Source organism: Macaca fascicularis, chromosome 11 (genome assembly GCF_037993035.2).
Source record: "Macaca fascicularis isolate 582-1 chromosome 11, T2T-MFA8v1.1".
NCBI classification, from domain to species: domain Eukaryota; kingdom Metazoa; phylum Chordata; class Mammalia; order Primates; family Cercopithecidae; genus Macaca; species Macaca fascicularis.
The window spans coordinates 32415307-32442688 of NC_088385.1; the positions used below are offsets into that span (position 1 = coordinate 32415307).

Sequence of the window (27382 nt, forward strand, 5' to 3'; positions counted from 1 at the left end):
CCATCAGGCTGCAGAGCAGGAGGCAGATTATTTACTGCTCAGACTCTCAAACCCCAACAAAGACATGGGTTGAAAGAGGCATGGCTGGCCGGGCGCGGTGGCTCAAGCCTGTAATCCCAGCACTTTGGGAGGCCGAGAGGGGTGGATCACGAGGTCAGGAGATCGAGACCATCCTGGCTAACACGGTGAAACCCCCTCTCTACTAAAAAATACAAAAAACTAGCTGGGTGAGGTGGCGGGCGCCTGTAGTCCCAGCTACTCGGGAGGCTGAGGCAGGAGAATGGCGTGAACCCGGGAGGCGGAGCTTGCAGTGAGCCGAGATCCGGCCACTGCACTCCAGCCTGGGCGACAGAGCGAGACTCCGTCTTAAAAAAAAAAAAAAAAAGAAAGAGGCATGGCTATTTCAACCATGCTCAACCCTTTCCCCTCTGTTAATTTTTAACTAAAAGGTAATATACAAATAGAATAGTATACACTGAAAGTTTGATAAAGTTCAGGCTTTGCTATTTAACAGCAACAACAAAAAAAAATGACCAAAAAAAAAAAATGCTGTTTATCTTTTAGGCTTGGACCTGCGAAATTGTTGCCTGAGAATGCCATCTCCACAGAAAAGTGATTGAATCATTTTGGGCTTCTTTTTTCACAGAGCTTTCAGGCTGATGTCATCTACTTTTCAGGCCACTAAAGGTTCTCTATGACTTAGTTTTTCAGGTAAGTAGTGAACATTCAAACTTAGAAGAAAAAGTTGGGTAGCTCTGCCTCTCAGTCACATCCCAGCTCTTAAAATGACTTTAAAACTATTATCCCCTTTTTGAGGAAATAATAGATCTAGGCATGATCATCAATGGCAATGATCATCAATGACTGCTTAACTTATTAGGTGAAAAGCCAGTGAGGTCCTTTATTTATAATAGTTAAATCAGGCTAATCCAGGTGCCTAGAACTGACTAATCAACTTTAACATCACTGAAAGGGAAATGAACAGCCTGATGTCCTCCTTATGGAAATACACACCATGCTTACGAAGTCAAAAGAAAAAACAAAATCAAACCTGAACTAATCAAGTCCTAAATCTAATTGTCAGTTTATAGCAAAGACAGGAAACAACAGAACATGCCGCATCACACCACAGGGATGCAGTGTGCAAAATCCAGACTGTGGGAAACAAAGGGCCCAGATTCTTAAACAAGTACCTTATAATTATGGGAAGAGAAGGAGGGAAAGGACATCTGCAAATTAAAAGAAACTTCAGAGACACATCAAGCAAAGTGCAGATTTTGTTTAGATGCTAATCCAAACAAACCTCTATTAAAAATAACCACTTAGGACACAATCAGAATAAACTGAAATACTGATTGGATAGAGAGAGAATTGGCTGGGGACAATCACTATTAAAGTGTGATAATAGTACTGTGGTAATTTTTTTTAAGAGTACTTGTATTTTAAAAAATATATACTAACATACACACATATGAAATAAAATGATGTCTGGGATTTGCTTTAAAATAATTGACTAAGAGGAAGGGAAAGTAAGTAGGTGGGATATGGATGAAACAAGATGACCAGGAGTTATTATTATTGAGACTAGAAGATGGCATGCATGTGGGGTACTTCATGCCACTTTCTCTACTTTTTAACTAGGGCAAAAGGCAATAGAATTGCAATAGTAACACTTTATTATCTTATTTCCACCCTATGACTTGACTATGGAACATTCGGAACTGCTATGCAGAATGTATTATTTAATTTTGAGTTTACGTTTTGGCCTTTCTCTGCAAGTTGACCTCAGTTCTTTATGTCTTCTAGATGTGCAATACTGTATTGACAAAAAACAAATATAACAAAATTTTTTTTAAGTTATAATCTCAACATAGTTATTTACATATTACCAAAAGAAAAATGCTTTCACGATGGTTCACACCTGTAATCCCAGCACTTCGGGAGGCCAAGGTGGGTGGATCACGAGGTCAAGAGATCAAGACCATCCTGGCCAACATGGTGAAACCCCTTCTCTACTAAAAATACAAAAATTAGGCGGGTGTGGTGGTGCACACCTGTATTCCCAGCTATTTGGGAGGATGAGGCAGGAGAATCACTTGAACCTGGGAGGCGGAGGGTGCAGTGAGCTGGGCATGGTACCTCATGCCTGTAATCTCAGCACCTTGGGAGCCCTAGCTGGGAGGACTGCTTGAGCCCCAGAATTTGAGATAAGCCTAGGCAACACACCAAGGCCTCATCTCTACAAAAAAGTTTTTTAAAGAAAGCTTAGCTGTGTGTGGTGGCACACACCTGTAGTCCCAGCTACTCCAGAGGCTGAGATGGATCACTTTAGCCAGGGAGGTCAAGGCTGGAGTGAGCAGTGATTGTACCACTGCATTGCAGCCTGGAGCAACAGAGCAAGATCCTGTTTCAAAATGAAACAAAACAAAATGAGAGAGAAAAAAAAAAAAACCCACAAAAGAACAACAACGACAAACAAAGAAGCCATTTGGAATCACTCCAAAAGCTAATTACACTGGAGGAAGGGGGTGGAGGGGATAGTTCAGCTAGCTGTCCAACGGCTACAGTATTTCTTTTTAATTCTTTCACCGTGAATTACGTTGAAGCAAATCATCTTATTTCTGCTATAATTTCAGAAGCAAAATAATCTGTCGAATATCTCTGCCCTGCTGTGTTATCTTTTTTAAAGCAAGTGCAAAACCAAAATGATTTTACCAATTTTCTACCACAAATTCTGTGAACAGAAGGAAAGTCACAAGAATATCTTGCCAACAAAATGGAATATACAGCACAGAAAGCCAGGAATTCAGCTTAAACAATTCAGTCATGCATTTTCATTGATAAGCCAGAAAAGAGTAAAGAGGTTTAGTGGCCGAAAAACATGAAAGGGAAAGGCAAGCTGAAGCTGAGACTGTGGGGAAAATGGCATTCATCAAATTGCACCTAACAAAACTGTGTGGCTCTTCACATCTAAATCTTCATTTTTATCGAGAAAAAAATCAAAGCATTTTAAGTGCAAGCATATACATAAATTCTGTTCTTTGCCTCAGCAAAAACCTATCTGGCTAAGAAATAACATGAGCCTAACATATTTCTTTGCCCTAGAAAGACGTCTGTGATAGGTACATATGAAAAAATCAGGTACTGCAAGCAGAAATATACAGTTCTTGCTTGCTTTACATAAAAAAGTTATTGCTCATAGGATCTTTCTTTTACTTTTGCCTACAAAATCTTTTATCATTTTATAAATACAGGACATTGGGTCCACTGTACACACTCACCTCCTCTTAGGAAGGGCATTTGCCAACTGTCAATATACCACTGGTGAGGAGCACCCCACCCAGGCCAGACTCTACTGATACCGCTGACACAGGAGGCGGACAGGGAAGTGCTGGGTAGAGAAGGGCAGGGTCCCTAGCTAGGGCTCCACCCTCAGGCTTGTGCTCATGGACCTAAGTGAGAACAGGCACTCCTGTTTTTGTGCCAAAATGTTGCATTTTCCAAAACCACTCTGGCCCACCATGATCCCTATCTTGTGCCCATAAAACCCCGAGACCCTAGCGAGCACAGATACAAATGGCTGGACATAGAGAGGAGCAGAAGAGCACACCAACAGACCCCAGCAGACACTGGCAGGACTTCGATGGTGGAATGACACGGAATTCAGCTGGGGGCGATCGGCCAGACTCTAGGGGAAGACCACCTTCCCACTCCATCTCCCTTCTGGATCCCCATCCATGTCATCCATGTCACTGAGAGCTACTTCTACCACTCAATAAAACCTTTCAACCCATCCTCCAAGCCCACATGTGATCTGATTTTTCTGGTACACTAGGGCAAGAACCCAGGATATAGAAAGCCCTCTGTCCTGGCGATAAGGCAGAGAGTCTAATTGAGCTGATTAACACAAGCCGCCTGCAGACGGCAAAGCTGAAAGAGCACATGGTAACACACACCCACCAGGGCTTCAGCAGCTGTATACACTCAACCTTAGATGCTGCCATGGGGTTGGTGCCCAAAATGCTCCCCATGACCTGCTGGTCTGCATGCTTCTGCTAAGGGTTTGAGCAGCGGGGCACCTAAGAAGCGAGCCACTCCCCCTATCACACACCCTGCGAGGGGGATAAGGGAACTCCCATTTCGCAGCTAGGTTTTGGTGATCTGTCCTGCTCCCTCCCAGACTCTTGCCTGTTTTCATCTTCATAACTCCTGAATTACTATTGATGTTTCAAAGGGTCTCTGCCTCACTGTGCCCTAGCCATGACAGGCCTACACAGGCATTACCTGGTAATTACTGTCTTTAGCATCTTCTTCCCCTGCCCATAACCTTCTCCAGAACTATCCAAAGAAAGCTACTTCCTGCACTACCGTCCTCAATGCACAGGGAAACTTCACTTGAATTCATCAAACATTGAGTAATTATTCTGTGTGCCTTTCTAGGTGCTAAAGGGTAGTATGATCTAGCCTCTGCCTTCTACAAGAGCATTTTCACTGCATTGCTGGTGAGAACACACACATGTTACATGGTTGACAACAGTGTAATATAAATATCAAACTGCGATGGAGTTCTAAGAAATGATAGATTAATGAGAAATGGAAGATGAAGGGAAGATATCCTAGAATCTCCACAGAATTTAATTAAGTATGTGGAGAGATGGGAGATAGTCCAGGCAGGGCCACCCAAGAGTAATAGCTTCAAATTGTAAATACACATGTCATTTTTAAAGAACAGTTATGAGTACAGGATTAGAAATTGTATAATATAAAAATGATAAAAATTACTACCAGTAGAAAGTCTAAAATAAAAAAATCATGTCAAGTATCAGTGAGGATGTGGAGCAACTAGAACTTTGAAACACTACTGTAAATTGATTAAACCACTTTGCAGAACCATAGGCAGTTTCATGAAAGCAAAATAAATGCATATTTCATGAACTAGCAATTCTACTCCTAAGTAATTCCACCCAAACAGCACCGGACACATGTGTTTACCAAAAAACATTTAGAAGATTGTTCATAGCAGGACTTTTCTTAATAGCGCCAAACTGGATACAACTCACATATCCATCTACGATAAAATGCATACATACATTATGGAATATCCATGTGATAGAAATCAATTCAGCAATGAGAATGAATGCAACAACACGGAGGAACCTCATAATGGTAATGTGGAACAAGCACAGAAGACACAAAAGAAAAGGAAATCAACAAAAACCATCTACAGACAAGGATATATGACTGGAAGAAGGACCTGAGCTCCAGGAAACAAGGCTGGCACTAGAAAGCCACAGACAGTCCCCAGTGGAATGGATCATGTAAAAGCAAGCAAAGTAGAAGATGCCAGATAAGTGCTGTGCCCCCCATGGGGCATTCCAGGGCCGAGACCCATCAGTAGTACTGAACACTTGCTGCTTAGCACCTGGGACCCATAGAGATAGGGAGACTATTTCCAAATACCCAACGAAAGAAGAAAACAGAGCCAAGCAATTCTGACCAGCTTCTCATTGTGTTCTGTTGGAGTTCTTCTGGCTTGTAAGGATGAATGGTCCAATTAATCCAGCTCAATTAAAGGTAGACACTATTTTGAAAATTCCCAGAAGAGATGTATGGCGAGATCATGGCAGACAGGAGGCAGGACTAGATGTGGCTGCGGACAGAGCAGCGAGGGGGGCTCGCATTGTGAATTTTAGCTCCAGATTGATTGCAAGAACAAATCAGCAATCCCAAGAGGACCCACAGACCCTCTTAAGAAAGAGGACTGCTCCTTTAGGACCCGGGAGACCCCCCACAAAACTGTGAGTGCCCCAACAGTGGAAGTGTTTGGAGAGGGAGACCCTCCTCTCGCAAACACATCCCCCCAACAGGAGAAGCTGAAGGTCTGTTTGTGGGAGAAGTTTCCGACTTACCCGGAGCTGAGTCAATTTGGAGAGCCAAGAGAAATACTGGGGTAGAGGAAGCAACAGAAGGGCCCTGGGAGTTCGCGGGGTCCCCTGGCAGGCCATTCCTGTCTGGCACCACAGGGATCCAACGGGAGAGAAGCAGGAGGTAAAACTACACAGAGAGAAGGAAATCTCTAGCTGAAATCTGTAACAATTTGAATGGGGTGAGAAGCCTCCTTGCCAGAACTCGGGGGAGGGTGAGAATCCGATGTACAGACTCCACAGGCTGGAGAAGAACCAAGCCCTCTTCTTACGCAGCTGGGAGGCAGATAGCCTTGTATCACTCTCCGACTAGAAACGGTCTGAGGGTTGTTGAGGGGAGCACGGTGGGAGAGAGACCTGCCTTCGGTTTGTGTGGGAGCTGGGTGAGGCCTGTAACTGCCGGCTTTCCCAACTTCCCTGACAGCCTGCATGACTCAGCAAAGGCGGCCATAATCCTAGGTACACAACTCCAGCGACCCGGGAATCTCACCCCCAGCCCCTACAGCAGCCTCAGCAAGACCCACCCAAGGAGAGTCTGAGCTTAGACACACCTAGCCCCGCCCCCACCTGCTGGTCCTTCCCTACCCATCCTGGTAGCAAAAGACAAAGGGCATATACTCTTGGGAGTTCTAGGGTTCTGCCCACCGTCAGTCCCTCCCTATACTACCACAGATGATGCTCTCTGGAAAGTGCCACCACCTGGCAGGAGGCCAACCAGCACAAAAATAGAGCATTAAACCACCAAAGCTAAGAACCCTCATGGAGCCCATTGCACACCCCAGTCACCTCCACCAGAACAGACACTGGTATCCATGGCCGAGAGATCCACAGATGGCTCATATCACAGGACTCTGTGTAGACAACCCCTGGTATCGGCCCAGAGCCTGGTAGATTCACTGGGTGGCTAGATCCAGAAGAGAGACAATAATCACTGCAGTTTGGCTCACAGGAAGCCACATCCATAGGAAAACGGGGAGAGTACTACACCAAGGGAACACACCGTGGGACAAAAGAATCTGAACCACAGCCTTCAGTCCTAGATTTTCCCTCTGATGGAGCCTACTCAAATGAGAAAGGAACCAGAAAACCAACCCTGATAATATGACAAAACAAGGCTCTTCAACACCCCCTCAAAAAAAATCACACTAGTTCTCCAGCAATGGATCCAAACCAAGAAGAAATCCCTGATTTTCCTGGAAAAGAATTCAGGAGGTTAGTTATTAAGCTAATCAGGGAAGGACTAGAAAAAGGTGAAGCCCAGTGCAAGGAAATCCAAAATATGATACAAGAAGTGAAGGGAGAAATATTCAAGGAAACGGATAGCTTAAAGAAAAAACAATCAAAACTTCAGGAAACTTTGGACACACATTTAGAAATGTGAAATGCTCTGGAAGGTCTCAGCAATAGAATTGAACAAGTAGAAGAAGAAATTCAGAGCTTGAACATAAGGTCTTTGAATTAACCCAATCCAACAAAGACAAAGAAAAAAGTATAAGAAAATATAAACAAAGCCTCCAAGAAGTCTGGGATTATGTTAAATGACCAAACCTAAGAATAATCAGTGTTCCTGAGGAAGAAGAGGATTCCAAAAACTTAGAAAACGTATTGGGGGGAGCAATTGAGGAAAACTTCCATGTCCTTGCTAGAGATCTAGACATCCAAACACAAGAAGCACAAAGAACACTGGGAAATTCATCACAAAAAGATCTTTGCCTAGGCACATTGTCATCAGGTATCCAAAGTCAAGGCGAAAGAATCTTAGGAGCTGTGAGACAGAAGCACCAGGTAACCTTTAAGGAAAAACCTATCAGATTACTGGCAGATTTCTTAGCAGAAACCCTATGAGCTAGAAGGGATTGGGGCCCTATCTTCAGCCTCCTCAAACAAAACAATTATCAGCGAAGAATATTGTATCCAGCAAAACTAAGCATCTTATATGAAGGAAAAATAGTCTTTTTCAGACAAACAAATGCTGAGAGAATTCGCAATTACCAAGCCATCACTACAAGAACTGCTAAAAGGAGCTTTAAATCTTGAAACCAATCCTCAAACAAATCAGTAAGAAAAAAAAAAATCCCATCAAAAAGTGGGTTAAGGACATCAATAGACAATTCTCAAAAGATATACAAATGGCCAACAAACACGTGAAAAAATGCTCAACATCACTAAAGATCAGGGAAATGCAAATCAAAACCATAATGCAATACCACCTCATTCCCGCAAGAATGGCCATAATCAAAAAATCAAAAAACAGTAGATGTTGGTGTGGATGCAGTGAACAGGGAACACTTCTACACTGCTGGTGAGAATGTAAACTAGTACAGCCGCTATGGAAAACAGTGTGGAGATTCCTTAAAGAACTAAAAGTAGAACTGCCATTTGACCCAGCAATCCCACTACTGGGTATCTACCCAGAAGAAAATAAGTCATTGTTCAAAAAAGATACTTGCACACGCATGTTTATAGCAGCACAATTCACAACAGCAAAATCGTGGCACCAACCCAACCAAATGTCCATCAATCAACAAATGGATAAGGAAAAAAAAAAAAAAAAAAGAAAAAAATGTATATACATATGATGGAATACTATACAGCCATAAAAAGGAATGAATTAACAGCATTTGCAGTGACCTGGATGAGACTGGAGACTAAATGAAGCAACTCAGGAGTGGAAAACCAAACATCATATGTTCTCACTGATATGTGGGAGCTAAGCTGTGAGGATGCAAAGGCATAAAAATGACACAACAGACTTTGGGGACTTGGGGGAAGAGTGTGAGGGGGGCGAGGGATAGAAGACTACAAATATGGTGCAGTGTATACTGCTCAGATAATGGGTGCACCAAAATCTCACAAATCACCACTGAAGAACTTACTCATGTAACCAAATACCACCTGTACCCCAATAACTTATGGAAATTAAAAAAAAAAAAATTCCCAGAAGAATTCAAAGACAGAAAACTCAGAGTAGAACTAAGATTCTTAGGGAACCAAAACTAAGCAACTGCAAGAAAGAAAGGCAGCACCCTTCCATGAGGGCTACACGCCTTTCTCCTGGCTGCTCTGCTTCTCTTAGCATTTGCTCCACCTCCACTCTCTGCTCAGGGGCTTCTTGTGCTTGTTCATAATGGAGGCTGAGCATAGTTAGCAGTTCCGTTCCCAGCATCTCCTTTTCTGTCATCTTCACACCAGTTGCCTCACCCTCAAGTTTCACATTTCTGACAGCAGCACCTGACTAGCTCACCTCATCTTCTGGAATCAACTCTTACAGGTCCTTGAACTCCAATGCCTCTGGATGCTTCAGGTCCCAGAGCAGACACCATTCACTGTGACAAGCCTTCCATATCATCCCTCCCCAGGACAGGCGGGTGTCCCATCACACTGGGGTTTGGCACACTGCCCTGTAACTATCCATGAATGTGCCCGTCCTCCCCACTAAAACAGAAGCTCCTCAGGAGCAGTGACTATGTCTGTCTATAATTATTTCCCTAGCACCCAGGTCTTAAAATAAATGGATTCTATAGGTTTTAAGAAATCAGCCTGATAATAAAATAATGCCTTAGAATCTGGAAATACTTGAGTTTATACTTTTATTTCAGCCTAGGGCAAACATATACTTTTCTACAACCCAATAAAAGATATCTGCTAGGCTTGCAGTTGTCCAGGCATGTAGTTGAGAGGCACAGATGGAAGATGCTGCCTTTTTGTAGCCCTCTTCAGCACCCAATGTTACAGGCACTCTCTTCACACTGAAATATCCTCCTAAAGCTATGCCAGGCTTATTTTTTCTTATTTTGCATTAAACTACAATGAATGTAGTTAAAATGAGAATTTTTGTTACCATGGATAAACTATAAAGTGAATCTGAAATGTCATTAAGTCTTGCTGACCTTTTACATGTGCCATTAATACAGTAATCTTATTAATAGAGAGCTTCATCAGAGTAGAGAAAACGGATTTCAATGTCTGAGAATGTTAGCAACTTCTTACCCACATATCTGCAAAAAAGCAAATACAGTTTCTGCAAAATAAATACTGGGTTCATTTTTTTGCCTAAGGTATCTTTCTCTCTATAAAGGATTTAACATGTTTATTTCAAACCCATATACTTTCTCTTATTAAGCACAGGTTCAACATTCATTGAGGAGGCATGAACTGACTGCTGACAATGCATCAGGCTCAGGTTTCCAGGTGTCTATACAAGAATCCTGTTGGTCTATTAATGAAACGCATACAATATTAAAAATACCACTAGCATGTACGACATTTCCTAGTTTACAAAGCATTTGTGTATAAGGATTATTTGACAGCAAAATCTCTATGAAGTGGGCATTACACTCATTCTTGCAGCAAAGAAAATTGCCTTAAAGAGGCTGTAATTTATGCAATTCCCACTGCAAGCATATAGCAGAGTTTGCACACACATGAGATAGTTTTCTGGCTCCAAATACAATTGTCCATGGCATCAAATGGTCTCCCATTAGCATTTCTTTATTAATGTGGAGAGGTGAAAGGAAATACGGTGGGTGAAATACTGGTGTCTCATGGAGAGGCACCCGCCTGAGACCCTGACTCACTCCTTCATCAGTGAAGCCCAGAAGAACTGGAGCTTTCACGTAGTCCTAGCAGGGCTGACGTAAACTAAAAATCCATATATAATCTTCTCTAATGACACATCAAACTGATTGCACTTCTGAAAATGTTTGTTAGAGGATCAAGAAATAGAATCCTTAAATAAAAGCTCAGGCTTGGCATTTTTTTCAGTGTGAAAAGCAATATTGGCCTTTATGTTTCAATGTTAGCAGAAAATAAAAGAAGTGTTTCTTTAACTTTCATCAGCTTCTCTGGGATTTAAGATTGTAATGGAAATACAATATGTAGATTTAAAGGATGAGACAGTTTTCTTCAACAAATAATATGTCAGTAAGTGATCCCGACCTGCATTTTTCAGCACCCCATCCCTAGTCCCCAGGTAAAATTTCTACTGCCACAAGCTCCCTGGTTTGGAAAACTATGCTCATTGACCTTGATAACTTCTTTCATCCTCAAGAAGCTATTTTTCTATGAACATATTATAATACAAAGACATAATGGGGGCAGTATCACAGACAGAGAACTCTTCAGCTACAGAGGACACAGTTTTTGCCCAGGGTTCTCAAAACAGGTGACTCCCCCAGGTCATGTAGGCCGCTGTTTGATACAAAGATTCTGTCATCCAATCTTGTGACCTACCCAATCAGAATTTCTGTGAGATGAATCAGAGAATCTTTATATTAAACATGTTTCCTTGATTGATTCTCATATTCACTCAGGTCTGGTCATCATAGCTCTAAAATACAGAACAGCTTCAGCTTCATTTCGAAAACACATGTTTCTTTTTGAGACAGAGTGTCGCTCTGTCACCCAGGCTGGAGTGCAGTGGCGCAATCTCGGCTCACTGCAACTTCTGCCTCCCGGGTTCAAGCAATTCTGCCCCAGCCTCCCGAGTAGCTGGGACTACAGGCGCACGCCACCACGCCAGGCTAATTTTTGTATTTTTAGTAGAGGCGGGGTTTCACCATGTTTGTTACACTGGTCTCAAACTTCTGACCTCAGGCAATCCACCCGCTTCAGCCTCCCAAAGTGCTAGGATTACAGGCATGAGCCACCACGCCCAGCCCCAAAAAACATGTTTTAAGAGCCCTTGTAGACATGTTTCAAAGGTTTTGTTAGATGCTCAGTCAAGAACAGAGCAGTTCATTTTACATAGCTCTCTTTAAACACACCATATATTATTTTACAAAAGAAACACTTTAATTCAATGTTCTGAGGTTATTATGAGATAGCCCCATGTTCGGGGCTATAAGGGATGCATCTACAAGGAAGACACAGAGTCCTAGGCTGTAACAATCAAGATCTAAGGTTTTGTGTCTCTTTGAAACCATCAACCAAAATGGAAAGATGAGAAAGAAGCTTCTTTAGAGCGTGGAAGATATTGCGTGCTAGTTTCATCTTGTTATTTCCTATCTTCATCTTTTCCTACAAATAGAAACCTTTGCCTATATTTCTTAACAGCAAAAACAGACCTACCACTTAAGCAAATCTATTCTAGTTGTTTATCCAGGACCAAATCTCATGAAAAAATATGATGCTGAGAGAGAGCCTGTATATCCTTTCACTGAAAATCCTGTGTTATCTCCTTTCTGGATTTGAAAGACAACCATTTTCAATGTGATAAAGGCAATACTTCTTCCATCAAGTATAGACTGCTTTATGTTATCTCCTTCAAACTGGTAAGACAAAACCAATTACTAGGCAGCACAGCATGGCTGTGGTAGTGGAAATGATATTTCTCCTGCAGGCTCCAGCCCTATGCAGAAGCCATACTTAACTCTGGCTTTTGTTTTTATCCTTAATCCCAGATGTACAAGAGTGGAGGTCAAAGGATCACATTTCTGAAGATACTTATAGAAACAGAAGAGCAAATCTGGAAGCAAATGACACTTTTCGGACAGGACAGGTTATACATAAAATCTATTCTATCACTTTTCAAATGCAAGTCTACAAAAAACATGGAAGCAGAACCTCTGGGCATCTGGACTTCAGAACTTATACTTTAACGTGATTCCCTAGTGTTTTTGAGGCACATTCAGGTTTGACTACCTAGCTGAGATAAATTCTTAAGGCCCCTCATGGCTCTATTCACAGCACAACTTTGAGTGATAATTTACAAGAAGTATCATAAGCACCTATGGTCTTGGGTCTTGAAGAATATTTTCCTTTTTTTTTTTTCAGATGAGAATCAAATTCTAAATTGGCACAATTCTAAGGCGGAGTGCAATAAAATCTTCCCACCACTCAGAATCAGCTGAGCAAAACACAACATGGCAGATTAGAAGAGGCCATTCAAACCAGAGGCAGACAGAGGCTGCAAAGAGTGCTGCATCTACAGCATATGCCACTCATGCCTCGCCAGTCACTCATCCTTCTAGCTCATCTGGCGTGGGGTCAAGCCAGGAGCACAGTGCTGGTTCTAGGCCAGTGCCATCCCACAGAGAATGAAAGTATATATAATTTTCAATTTTCTATCAGCTACATTAAAAAGAATAAAATGAAACATAAAGAATTAGTTTCATAAATATATCTTGTTTCAATGAATATACCCAAAATATTATCATTTCAATAGATAATCAATGTAAAAATTATTAATGGGATATTTTACATTTTTTTCTTACTAAGTCTGTGAAGTGTGGTGTGCCTTTACACTTCCAGCACATGTCCATTGAAACTAGCATTTGAAGTGCTAGGTAGTCATATGGGGCCCGCAGCTCCTCTGGCGGACTGCACGGATCTAGACAATCACCTGTCTTCAGGCCCATCCATCCTCCACCTCTGCCCACATTCACTTGTCCTTGGTTTTATCTTTTTGGTTCTAGATTCCTACTCCAAACCCAACTCTCTCCCCTGGGCTGTAGCCCCGCTTCACTGTCAAAATTCCCAACTACCATCCTGATTTGTCATTTTCATCCATCGGTTTTACTGTGTGAATTCTATGCCTACTCACCCTCTTTTACCTCTTGTGAAAACTTCTGACTCTTGTTCCTATAGAAATTCCATGTGGGATAGGACAGATAGAGGGATTTAGATCTATGAGGACAAAATTTTCTTAGTTGTTAAAAAAAGAGCAATTTAATAAAATCTAAATTTAGAACAACTACAAATAAGATAATAGAGCATTCTTTGTGATTAACATAAATACAGTCATTCAGATTTCAAGCTATGAGAAACCAAAGGACAGAGGAGGTAAGTAAGAGAACCAAGCTGACAAAACAGGACTGGGGACAGGTGGGTCCAGGAAAAGAGAGTTCCCATAGTCACCCCTGGCTTACGCCCTCACCACCTTTCTAGAGAACAAATGGAAATAAATATCAGAACCACACTGTATTGTATTTTTATTTTGTCATATATGTAATTGTGCAAGTTAACCAGATATTTCACAATATAAATTCCGTCATTTTCGAGGAAGCATTTCACTGTTTTTATAAAGTTACAAGTAGACAGACCCTTGCAGATGGTTTTGAAGACAGAAAATTGGGCAAAGCATGGGGAATGAGGTGGGACAGTGTGCAATAATAATTACAGTCAACTTTCTGGTGCCCAGAGTGGAATACCAGGTGTGTTACAACCTTCTCAGAAGGGTGGCTACACAGGCTTAATCTTTTCTAAGGATGCTAACTATAACCAAGGTCACCAGTCATTTATTCAACAATGTTCTAAGGATTTATTTTGTATCAGGCTCTGAGCCAAAGCCTCATAAGATCATAAGATAATTGTAAGGGCCATCAGGTAGTTGTCATCCACTGGGCTATAAGCAAAACTATTCAGTACCTCAATCTGCATTTAGAGCATCTTCCTACTTAACTTTCTTTTTTCTTTCTTTTTTTTTTTTCTTGAGGAGTCTCAGTCTGTTGCCCAGGCTGAAGTGCAGTGGCACGATATCAGCTCACTGCAACCTCTGCCTCCCAAGGTTCAAGCCACTCTCTTGCCTCAGCCTCCCGAGTAGCTGGGATTACAGATGTGCACCATGATGCCTGGCTAATTTTTGTATTTTTACTAGAGACGGGGTTTCACCATGTTGGCCAGGCTGGTCTCAAACTCCTGACCTCAAGTGATCCACCCACTTCTGCCTCCCAAAGTGCCTGGATTACAGGTGTGAGCCACCACACCCGGCTCCTACCTAACTTTCTGATTTTGACTTCTGTGAACTGTCACCTCTCTTCCTGAGGTGAGACACCTGGGCCTCAGGTCATCCCAGCCATCCACCCTAGACCTGCCCTCTTGAGCAGTTCTCACATTGCAAAATCAACAGGTTCCCTCTCTCAGTGGCAAAGTCAAAGCATTCATTATTTCAGTGACCAGATCATGGTGAAATGTTAAGAAAACATGATCGTATTCAGGAATTCACATGATGGTACAAATAAGTGTGCAGACTAGAAGGGGAAAGCAGTCAGTATAAGTTTTCTAGCAGAGAAACCTTCCTGAAGAAGCAGCACTGATCTGAGCCTTTACGAACAGGTGGGACGTAGACCTGCTAATAGATGTTGTAGGTAAACGGAAAGAATGGAGATCCGCGAGGGCCCAGGATTCTGAGGCATTCAGTTCTGGTGGTTCATAAAATAGGCTTGAAGACCCTTGTTGATATGTGAATAGAGGGGGAGAAAAAGATGTTATCTAAAAAGCTAGACCTGGAATTTCCTTCAGAGAGAAAATGATCTTCAACATTTCTTGTTGTAGTTTCAAAGGAAAACACCACTGTAGGCTGTATCAGACACAAAACTACGTATTCATCCAGTCTGTTTGATTTTCTTCTGAGGCACAAAGGGGGCTACACTTTCCAGCCCCTTTGTATTTGGAGGGGGTACGTGACTACTTCTGGCCTGCAGGTCTGAGCAGAGGTACCGTGGGTCTCTTGAGGCTGAAACACTTGTAAACTGTGTGATGGAATGAATACTCAATGATACTAAAGAATGGTTGGAAATATTGTTTTAGCTACCATGAGAATACTGTGGTTGTATATTTTAAAAGATAGCCATATCTTTTAGAGATATTGTATGCTGAAGTGATGACGACTGAACTGGCACTATAGTTGGGACTAGTTTCCAGACAGTTTGTGGCGGGTCAGGGAAAACAAGAGGGACTGTTAGTGGGTGGGGCTATTGATGGAATAAGATTAAGCATAGTTGATAAATGCTGAAGCTGGGTGATGGGACAAACATGGAGCTCATTACACTATTCTCTCCGCTTTTGTAATATGTACTTGTAAGTTTCGATATAAGAAGTTAGGGCCCCACTAACTTTCTCTCCCTCTGCTACACTGACTTAGCCATTCCAAATGGCAGGACTATAAAATGCAAGCAGCTCAGAACCCAGAGTCAACCGGCTGGAAGGCAACATCCCTAGAAAGTTACTGGGCCCTCAGCCCTCCTCCTGTAAACAAAAAATTAAACCTTTTCATGTTCAGTCATTTTAATTTCAGAGCTTGCTATTACCTTAGCATAGCCTCGTCTCACCTAGGTGAGGCATAGGTGTGTGAGATTTTGGAGATAGTCTCGGGTGGCCTGTACTGTCTAGGGCTATGTAAGAAATTATTAGGAATTTGGACAAAGGAGGAACAGAAAATGAAGAACAAAAAAGGAGAGAGGTAAGGCTAAGGAAATAACTAAAGCAAAAAAACTTGCCAAAAAATAAAAAATGAGCCATCAAGAATTCCCCAGTGGAAGAGATGCTGGAGGATTTTGTGCAAGATGATTAATGTAAGTTACCTGTGGCATGGTTCTGTGATGTAACTCTGCTCTTTGTCTCCAGATTTCTCTAAAGTCCCTTGAACACAAATGCCTTATATGAGTGGTACTGTAGGAGATATGAATGTGAAAGGTCTATGCCTTCCTGTAAATTGGCTGGCACAAGAAAAGGAAATGAGAGTGGCCATGGTCTGTGTAACAGGCACCAGATGTAGAGTTTAGCAGGAAAGGGAAACTTTCTGGTGCCCAGAGTGGAATACTAGGTGTGTTACAACCTTCTCAGAAGGGTGGCTCCACAAGACTTAATCTTTTCTAAGGACGCTAACTATAACCAAGGTCGCCAGTCATTTATTCAACAATGTTCTAAGGATTTATTTTGTATCAGACTCTGAGCCAAAGCCTCGTAAGATCATAAGATAATTGTAAGGGCCATCAGGTAGTTGTAGCAGGAAAGGGAAAATGGAATGGGAGATGTCCCATGAGAATATAAGGTTCTAGGGAAGCACATAAATCCGGAGGAGGGCAATGAACATTCAAGCAAGTGGGAAAGGATTTAAGCCAGTTTTCTTTAAATCTCAAAGAAGAAGGCCCAAGATGATATTGGGGTTCCATAATTGCATGCATTTTAAGCCTATCACTGCACTGTGTGGGTCATTCTCATGACAGAGTAGAGTTACCATCTCCATACCAGGGTGCATAAAAGCACATGCAGCTGAAAATGTCTTAATGACAAAAAGCAAAACAAGGATATTTCCAGAGGTAGTAGGGCAAAGTGGCCTTCAGAAACAAAAAGGTAAAGGTAGTTTGATGTTCATAGAAGCAGCAGGCCTATGACAGCAGAGTCAATCATGCATTCATCCATCAAACAGTAAACAATTATCATGGCTCTGTCCTGTGCTCAGCACTGTAAAACCTGCCAAAGACACAAAGAAAGATAAGATATGGTTCCTGCCCCTGAGAAATTCACATTTAAATGGGACGGAAAATTTGGGGAATAGCCTATAACAATAAAGTGTAATGAGATAGAACAAAAATATATCTTCACTGGGTGCAGTGGTTCACGCCTGTAATCCCAGCATTTTGGGAGGCCGAGGAGGGCAGATCACCTGAAGTCAGGAGTTCAAGACCAGCCTGGCCAACACGGTGAAACCCCATTTCTACTAAAAATACAAAAATTAGCTGGGCATGGTGGTATACACGTGTAATCCCAGCTACTCGGGAGGCTGAGACAGGAGAATTGCTTGAACCCAGAAGGCAGAGGTTGCAGTGAGCCAAGATCTTGCCACTGCACTCCAGCCTGGGTGACAGAGTGAAACTCTGTTTCAAAAAAAAAAAAAAGTGGCAATGGCCAGATCCCTTACTCTTCATGGATCCTAATGGGTGTAGGAAACCACTGACCTTCTAAATATTAATCCAGCTAGAAATATCATTTGAAAATGACATGGAGGACCTGAGGAGAGTAAACTGTGAGGACAGAGACAAATTAAGAAGCTATTTCAGGAACACAGGCCAGAGACCATGAGGGCCTTCAGGAAGATGGTGGCAGTGGGGATGGAGATAACTGCATGAATTTCAGCGATTAGGAAGAGCAGTCACAGGACGAGGGGACTGCTTGGATGAGAGGAAAGAAAGAAAGGAAGTAGTCATCACCAATCATGACTGACAGGTTGTGTGTTATGGACAACTAAATGGACAATTGGGCCTTGGGGAACTTGCTTATCAAAAGAAAGTTGTGTGATAAAGATACAATGTCTCCTTTGTTCTTTAGTTTCTAATTATATGGTTCTTCTCAAGTGGAAAGTAGAAACATTTACAATTCAACTTCATGCCACTAAATGATTCACACAATCTCAATTAATTACAGGTTGGAAAAGTTACTGGTCAGTCACAAAGAACTGACTGACAGCTAATACATCTGAATGTCTGGGTTAAAAAGGAAAGGTAAAAGATTAAGGGCCTTGTCACCAGTGTATCCTGAATATTCCATCATTGGAATAATGATGATCCAACTCTGTAAGGAATCTACCTTACGTCTTGATATACCCAATGGTCAAGAATAAAAAGTCAAATTCTAAATGGCTTCCAAATTGCTTCCAAATTCCAAATCAACTGTATCAAAGTACAATTTTTTAAATATTAAAAACATAATCTTCATACAAATACACAGCACAAACTAAAGGTTTGCGTAACTCATAAACGTGGGAAAAAGATACTTGACCAAGAGAGTTCAGAAAAGAATTCGCGTTAGGCAAAGCCTTCTTAGATATAGAAGATATATATCTTAGAAACAACAAAAATAAATTGGACTTCATCAAAATAAAAAACTTTCATGCTTCAAAGGACATCATCAAGTAAGTGAAATGACAATATACAGAAAGAAAGAGAATGTGTTTATGAATTATAGATCAGATAAGGGACTTGTATCTTGAATATATTAAGAAAAATGTTACAACTTGGAAATAAAAAGACAAACAACCCAAGTAAAAAGTGAATAAAGGATCTCCAACTTTTCTCCAAAGAAGACAGCAAAAGAATCAGTATGTACATGAGGAGATGCTCAACATCATTAGCCACCAGCTAAATATAAATAAATCAAAACCACAGTGACATACCATTCCCTACCCATTTGTATGGCTATAATAAAACACACTGTCAAAAAGACAAATGTTGGTGAAAATATAGAGATTCTGGAATCCTCACGTACTGCTGGTAGGAATGTAAAATAGTGCAGTTGCTTTGGTAAATATTCTGTCAGTTCCTCAAAAAGTGAAACATAAAGTTAACATTTATAATCCAGCAATTCCACTCCTAGGTACACACTCAAGAGAAATGAAAACATACATCTACACAAAAACTTGTATATGAATGTTCATAGCACCATTATTTGTAATAGCCAAAAAGACGAAACAACCCAAATGCCCATTTTTATGAAAAAAAATGAGATGTATGATATAGCCATATAATGGAATGCTACTGGGGAATAAAAAGGAGTCAAGTATTGACATATACTACAACATGGATGAATCTTGATAACCTGTAAATGAAAGAAGCCAGTCACAAACTTCCACCTATTATATGATTCTATTTATTTTATTTTATTTTATTTTATTTTATTTTATTTTATTTTGATGGAGTGTTGCTCTGTCACCAGGCTAGAGTGCAGTGGCACGATCTCGGCTCACTGCAACTTCCGCCTGCCAGGGTCAAGCAATTCTCCTGCCTCAGCTTCCTGAGTAGCTGGGATTACAGGCATGAGCCACCACACCCGGCTAATTTTTGTATTTTTAGTAGAGGCATGTTTTCTCCATGTTGGCCAGGATGGTCTCTATCTCCATCTCCTGACCTCATGATCTGCCCTCCTCAGCCTCCCAAAGTGCTGGGATTACAGGCGTCAGCCACCTTGCCCGTCCATACGATTCCATTCCTACATACATGTTCAGAATAGGTAAATCTACAGAGACAGAAAGTAGACCAGTGGTTGGTGGTCTATTATAAAATAAATATATACACATATACAAGTTGAATTTAAAAAATTGGGATTTTTGCAGTCTTCATGAAACAATGTAGGGGAATGAGACTGGCAAATCAGTAACAATTTTTTTTCTAATGTGATGCAAAGCAATAAAACTAATATTTTAAGTTTTATTTTTTCCACTAGAGAGGAAAGAAATAATCACACCTATCAGGTTTCTGTACATTAAATTCTAAGACGACAAAGTTGTAAAATACAGTAAGCAGCAAATAATAAGCCTACCAATGTCGCATTCTTCTCAGTTTGTCACCTTATGTTCTACATTACTGTGAATGTCACATAATCTTTGTTTGTTTTGTTCCCATGTCTTAGAAATTTTGCTTAACAAAGGTATTTCATAAGCATACCACAATGATTTTGAAGCTCAGTGTAAACAGAAAATGACAGCATATTCCCTCCGAGTTAAACACACAGAAATAGATATGTAAAAGAGTGAATCTCACAAGTAAAATCACTTGAAACAAAGAAGGCTTGACCAAGCTACTCTTAAAAGTTATTAGGATTTTTAAAAATTACATGTCATTAATAACCCTAACAGCTACTAAATGGAAAAAGAAAAGCTAAACTGAAAACTCTCACCTGATAATAACTTATTATACCTACTTTAAAATAAGAAACAATACTTGCAAGACAGAAGCAAAAATGCTACTGAAAGATGTGCAAAGTTCCTAAATTCAGTAAAAGAGATGAAACATCAAGGAGCCAGACTGTCAAAACCACATGACAAGCACCTGGTTACTCACAACAGACTGCAGACACCCAGCCAAATCACAGCTAAACTGCACAGCTGCTAAGAAGGAAAGAAAAGCCAATGCAACTAGGAAACAGACCAAGATAGTCCACTTTAAGAATCACCAGCCTACGACAGGACAAAGGAGTATGCAAGTTGAGTAGGAACTTTACTTGGGAAAAGAATTAGAGACCATTTTCTAGGTGCTCAAAAGAGTCAATTCTAATGTGGCCATCTCAGATGAATGAGTAAAGCCATTCATAACAAATGTCAGTGAAATATCCCCGGTTATATACATATATTTATACACACAAACACACACATACACACACACACACACACACACAATTTTATTTATTTATTTATTTTTAAAGACAGAGTCTCGCTCTGTCGCCCAGGCTGGAGTGGTGCAATCTCAGCTCACTGCAACCTCTGCCTCCCCGTTCAAGCAATTCTCCTGCTTCAGCCTCCCAAGTAGCTGGGATTATAGGCGCCTGCCACCATGCCTGGTTAATTTTTGTATTTTTAATAGAGACGGGTTTTCACCATGTTGGCCAGGCTGATATTTTGTATTTGAAACACAAGAACAGAAAGATAGTTTTCAAAAGAAAGGAAAGGAAGAATATAAAGATATGGGTATTAGGATATTCTATTCCATCACTTTTTATTAATTGAACTGCCTGAGTTACAGTTGCTTGCATGGACTGATTCACAGACAGAAAGTCCTGGACAAAATATGTAGCAGATCCCTTTGAAAAGTATATATATGCCTTGGAAGTGAAAGGCAGAATCTAGCAAATGGCTCAAGGTACTAATTTTGCCACAGGTTCCACCAAAGAATTGTTTTTTTTTTTCCTACCAGCAGGGATAAAAAACCCCACCATCTAATGCCCCTGACCCCTAAGATGTTACAGCTAGGAGAGCTGTGAGTCAGATATCAATGGCTACCTTTTCCTAACACCAAGGACCTTGGGACAAGCACTTGTTTACTTACGACATGAGATAGGAATAAAATAATTGCTTGGTGAGTTGACAGCAGTATGCTCTCGTTCTCCTCCGTCTGTCTCTTTTTAACTGTACATCTTAGTGTTTGGAGACTGGTAAGCTCAGGGAACAGGCTACGTCTAACTACAAAGATAAGTATGAATGCTCAAATTCAGGAGACAAGAAGTCTTGGAGTGAAACCAACCCAAAGCTAAAGGAAACGTAGCCACTATGCAAGAATATATGGCAAAATTGGTTTTTCTCTTATAGACAAAGGTAGTTATTTAAGGAGCTACAGAACACAAGACAATATATTAGTGAGCTGGCACAGCTAAAAATATCTGGACAAGCAGCCCTGGAGATTTTGAAGGCCAGGGAGAGATACCTAAAAATGGTGAGTAGATTGCAACATTAACAAAAAGCTGGGCTAGAGAAGTCAAGCTTAATTAAAGGATATATTAAACAAGAATTTTTAAAACATAAGATATAAACAACAATTTATAAAGGTTCTACACTGCTGAGTAGGAGTAAGCCAACACCAGAAGCTGGATATCACATTATTTCTGAGAGCATATTCAAGATTAGTTTAATACAAATACATGTTGGAAGTAATGAAAACAAACGTGATATAGTTTTTATTATAAAAATGTGATAATCATATTGGGAGATAGCTTTTTAAAATGGGAAATAAAGAAAATAAAGAAAGAGAAGAAAATACTAGAAATAATTTTAAAAAGCATAGAAGGCAAAGAAAGTAGTAGAAATTTATTAATTCCAACATAGAAGTTAATTGATGATATAAAGGAAAAATCACTGGCAAACATAAAAACAAAATCTAGGCTGGGCGTGGTGGTTCACACCTGTAATCCCAGCACTTTGGGAGGCTGGGGCAGGTGGGTCAACTGAAGTCAGAAGTTCGAGGACTGCCTGGCCAACATGACGAAAATCCCTCTCTCTCTGCTAAAAATACAAAAATTAGCCGGGCATGGTGGCGTGTGCCTGTAGTCCCAGCTACTTGCTACTCTGAGGCAAGAGAATCACTTGAACCAGGGAGGCGGAGGTTGCAGTGAGCCAAGATCACGCCACTGCACTCCAGACTGGGAGACAGAGTGAGACTCCATCTCAAAAATACAAAAACAAGAACAAAAAACAAAAAACAAAATCTAGCAATCTGTTGTCCCTAAGAGATACAAATAAACTAAAATATAAATGCCCCATAGATCAATATTTAAAATTTATAATTTCTCTGCAAATACAAAACAAAGTGAAGGTTACTATCATTAAAATGATATTAGATAACATTAAAGGTATGTAAAACTATGAACATTTTAGAAGAGTGCATCTTAATTTTTTATATTTTTAATTGTTTATAGTCCCCAGGTCTTTTATTTATTTTTTGACCTCTATTACAACACAAATTCATAAGGGACAGGTTCCAGCAGGGCAGGCTCCATTCCACTCATTCACAAAGTGTGCTTCTCTGCCTTCCTTCTTCTTCTGATCATTTTCTTTCATGCATTTCAGGAAGCTATCTCGGCTCTTAGAGTGCTTAATACGCACATTAAATCTCTTGGCAAGAATCTTGCCCTGAACTTGTTTATAACAAAGCCAACAGCAGCTGGGTAACATTGTAGACTCTTCCAGTTTTGCCATGGAAACATTTGTGGGGCCTTCCTTTTTGAACAGAACCCATTCCCTTGATGTCAACAATATCACCTTTCTTATAGATCTGCATGTATGTGGCCAAAGGAACAACTCTATGTTTGCTAAAAGGCCTAGAGAACATCTATGGGATGCCTCTCCTCTTTTTCTTTGTGTTCCTCATCACAGCAAATTATTAGAAGATGGTGGTTCCAGCCAAAAGAAAGGCATCCCAATTCTTAAAACATTATAGCAACAATATATTCTGAAGGAAGGTATTAAAACTGTCCAATATAATTACATCTGAAAACCTCAGCTATACATCACAGCAAATAAAACAGTTAAGGGCTTAAAATCCTATTCAGTGAATCAGAGCCACTGACCAGCATTACTTCTTGACCCAAACCCCTCAGAACTCTTAAGGACAAGTGGAGTGATTAGCTGTATCTTAGCAAAAACTGTTGTTCATTTCTATTTGTCACTTCCAACCACCCCACTTATTTTATCTTACAAATGGTTATGATATCCAGTCAACCTCTGTACACTTCTCTGCACATTGTTCTGTAACGTTCAACATATGTATCAATCAATAGATAGTTATTTTTGATAAGTGACTGCTATGGTTTAGATACGGTTTATCTGTCCCCACCAAATCTCATAGCGAAATGTAATCTCCAGTGTGGTAGTGTGGAGGCCTAGTGGGAGGTGCTTGGGTGAGGAGGGCAGAACCCTTATATTAGATTAATCCCTTTCCTTGGAGGTAACTTCTTGCTCTATTAGTTCCCACAAAAGCCAGTTGCTAAAAAGCCAGTTGGCACCTCTGCTCTCTCTCTTGCTTCCTCTCTCTCTATGTCATAGCTGCACACGGTCAGCTCACCATCATCTTCCGCCATGAACGGAAGCAGCCTGAGCCCTCACCAGATGTCTAATCTTAACTTTCCAGCCATCAGAATAGTGGGCCAAATAAATGCTTTTCTTTATAAATTACCTAGTCTCAGTTAGTTTTTTATAGCAACCAAAAATAAACTAAGACAGTATCCAGTTAAATATTTGTTGAATAAACAAATATACACCAAAGGAAACAACAGCAATAATACTGCCAAAACAGCTTTATTTATTGAAAACAATTTCAAATGTATAGTTTCTTTTCTCCCCACATGAAGGATAGACCACAATCCTCAATATGCAAAGTCAGCCTGTAATTTAAGATTACTCAAAATTATCTAATAAATACCAGGTTTTTTAAAAAGTACTTATACTAACCTTGTAAGAATGTAAGGCGAAAATGAAGCTGGATTATCCTGCTCTGAAAAGAGGGGCATAGATCCTCCCATTATCCACAGACGGAAGTACAAAATGACAAGCACCTTCAGAGAATAAGAAGATTCAGTGAGATTGCCACCAATAATCTCCACCCTTTTTTCATGTGCATTCTGTTCCTCTAACAGGGAATGAAGTCAGTCGCCCCTCCCCTTAAATCTGAGTTAGTCTTGTGGCTGGCTTGTATTGACCAACAGAACATGCAGAAGGTACCTTATGTCACATCTGGACCTAATCTTTGGGAGGTGCAGCAACTTTTAGTTTATTCTTTTAGAAACCAGCTGCCATGTGACAAGGAAGTCTTGACTACCCTTCTGGAAAAAGAACCCACAGGGAGAGGCCCTCGGGGATGAGATACCACGTAGAGGAGAACCGAGATGACCTGGCTCAGATGATAGCTGAATAAACTTGATTGAGTAACCTCAGCCCCAAATCATGATGATCAGAAGACCCGAAAAGCTGAATACTGCCCAAACTAAAGCAGATAGGACCAACATAGGGTTATTATATTTAAGCCACTAAAGCTCGGGGTGGTTTGTTATGTGGCAATAGAAAACCGATACAGCCAGGATTGCACTGCCTCCTCTTGAGACAACTCAGTCTCAGCATCTTGAAAAGGACTCATAGAATACTGTAGTTCACATTGTCCACATCATCAAATCCACATATCCCTGGAATGCTTTCATATATACCTTTGGATGCTTTGTAACATTATGGCATGCCAACTGTTTGATCCCAGTATCATGATGTTAGAGTCTATTGCTGACTCTATTAAATAATTTGAATTACATCTTTGAGCTGAGATACAGTGAAAACACTCCTTATCAGATATTTCAAAAGTATATATATATATATATACTTACATAACTTAGGACCAAAATGGCCCTTTTTAAAAATGGTCTCATGGTAAGCAGGAAATTTCTATTGCTGCTTGCTCTCAGATACCTAAAAAGGGAAAGAAAAAAAATCTTAGGTAAGTGTGTCTACCAGACACAATGTTCTCCTTTCAAGGCAAAGACACTGCAGCTCTGAAGAAGGCTGCAGAGAACAATGCTGAGAGCAGGGCCTCTGCAGCCAGAACACCTGGGTTTCAATTCCCAGTTCTGCTGCTGCTAAGAGCCCGGGAGACCTCGGGCAAGTTTCTGAACCTCTTTGTACATCTATTTTACTCACTTAGAAAAGGGAGACAATAATAATATCTACCTCACAGGAAAGTTGGGAGGAATAAATGAGATAATATCTAGAACAGGACTTAGCTCTGTTAGCTACGAATATTACTATCCCATCGAATCCCAAATAACCTAGTCATTTTGAAAATGATACAGTTACACTGGTATAATCTTAAACAAAATAAGAGTTTATTTACCTACTTAATATAATTTGGAGGCTCCAATGTCTTCCACCCACAAAATACCTCACAAATCTCTTACCTCTAAAAATAGAAGATGCCAAGGTTATAGGAGGTTAAGTTATTTATTTATTTATTTATTGAGACGGAGTTTCGCTCTTGTCACCCAGGCTGGAGTACAATGGTGTGATCTCGGCTCACTGCAACCTCCACCTCCTGGGTTCAAGCGATTCTCATGCCTCAGCCTCCCGAGTAGTTGGGGTTACAGGCACCTGCCACCACGCCCAGCTAATTTTTGTATTTTTAGTGCAGACGGGGTTTCACCGTGTTGGCCAGGCTGGTCTTGAACTCCTGACCTCAGTTGATCCACCCACCTCAGCCTCCCAGAGTGTTGGGATTACGGGCGTGAGCCACTGCACCCAGTCAGTTAAGTAATTTTTTTAAGGCAACAAAGTTCTGAGTATCTGTGTTAGGATTACAGCTCACTGGTATTCAGCGAATAATTTTCTCACCTGCCTGTGGTTCTTGGAACCAAAGTAGGTTACAAGAATGTCAGCTTCTAGAGGGGCAGGAACCTGTGTGGATCCTGCCCTGCTACAGCTTACTCAGTCATAGAAAGTGGGAGCTCTGGATATCTACATATAAGACATGTGGTTGGCTGGTTTTTAAAAAAAAAAAAAAATATGATGATGAAAGGGAATCAAGAGAAGCTATTAACAAGCCCCAAATGAAAACATAAAATAAGTCTTAAGTCATTTTCACCTATGTGCAAAATTCTTCATGGAAAATACAGAGTGGAGGGGGAAAAGAAAAGTCTAATCAAATCACATAAACCGCAAGCATTTCCCACCTCATCCTTATTTCCTCTACCCCCTTTCATTGTTTTTTCCTCTTTTTTCAATCCAATTTTTCCTCAAAGCGGTTTTCCCCTACAAAATTTGCCTTAAAATCTGCATGAGGTCTCTTCACACAAAGGGAATGTTCTATAAGGGGGAAATCATTCTGTAAAACCAGAGTGGGTTAATATCTCACAAAGAAATGTCTATCCACCTTGAGGATTGCTTACAATGGCCGGGCGAGGTGGCTCACGCCTGTAATCCCAGCACTTTGGGAGGCCGAGGCGGGCAGATCACGAGGTCGGGAGTTCGAGACCAGCCTGGCCAATATGGTGAAACCCCATCTCTATTAAAAATACTCAAATTAGCCAGGTGTGGTGGCAGACACCTGTAGTCCCAGCTACTCAGAAGGCTGAGGCAGAAGAACCCCTTGAACCAGGGAGGCGGAGGTTGCAGTGAGCCGAGATCGCGCCACTGCACTCCAGCTTGGGGGACAGAGCGAGATTCCATCTCAAAAATAAAAAGAGAATTGCTTACAAACACATGTGGCTCCTCTGCTTTGTAACAAATGGCACTGTGAGGAGGTGACAGCCTCACACTTCCTTCTCACCTCCCTTTTCCTCTGCCTGGTCCGAAAAGAGCTGTGGAAGTGATATGTGCTCAGATCTGGCCATTCAAGTATTTAATGAATGGAGAAAACGAGGAGTCCAAAAAACACAAAAAAGAGTTGGCTTTTAGCAAGCTCTGGACTGGATCCATCCTCAAGCACTGCATTTAAATCCCTTTC

At 40.9% G+C, this 27382-nt stretch overlaps 1 protein-coding gene across 9 annotated transcripts in view; it reads right to left on the reverse strand.

Moving 5' to 3' along the window:
* The window catches only part of TMTC1 (transmembrane O-mannosyltransferase targeting cadherins 1), a 285851-nt gene that overhangs the window by 134989 nt on the left and 123480 nt on the right, over window positions 1–27382 (reverse strand). For 6 of the 9 annotated variants that reach the window (XR_012420102.1, XM_005570471.4, XM_074006516.1 and 3 more), the window contains 2 exons: window positions 25275–25356; window positions 24355–24458 (listed from right to left, as the gene is read on the reverse strand). The exons of the other annotated variants lie outside the window; for them this stretch is intronic. Coding sequence is in view for 5 of the 6 variants with exons in the window: in XM_005570471.4 (XP_005570528.2) it covers window positions 24355–24458; window positions 25275–25356 (186 nt within the window). In the remaining variant the exon portion in view is untranslated. The remainder of the gene's footprint in view (window positions 1–24354; window positions 24459–25274; window positions 25357–27382) is intronic. 9 annotated transcript variants of the gene reach the window in all.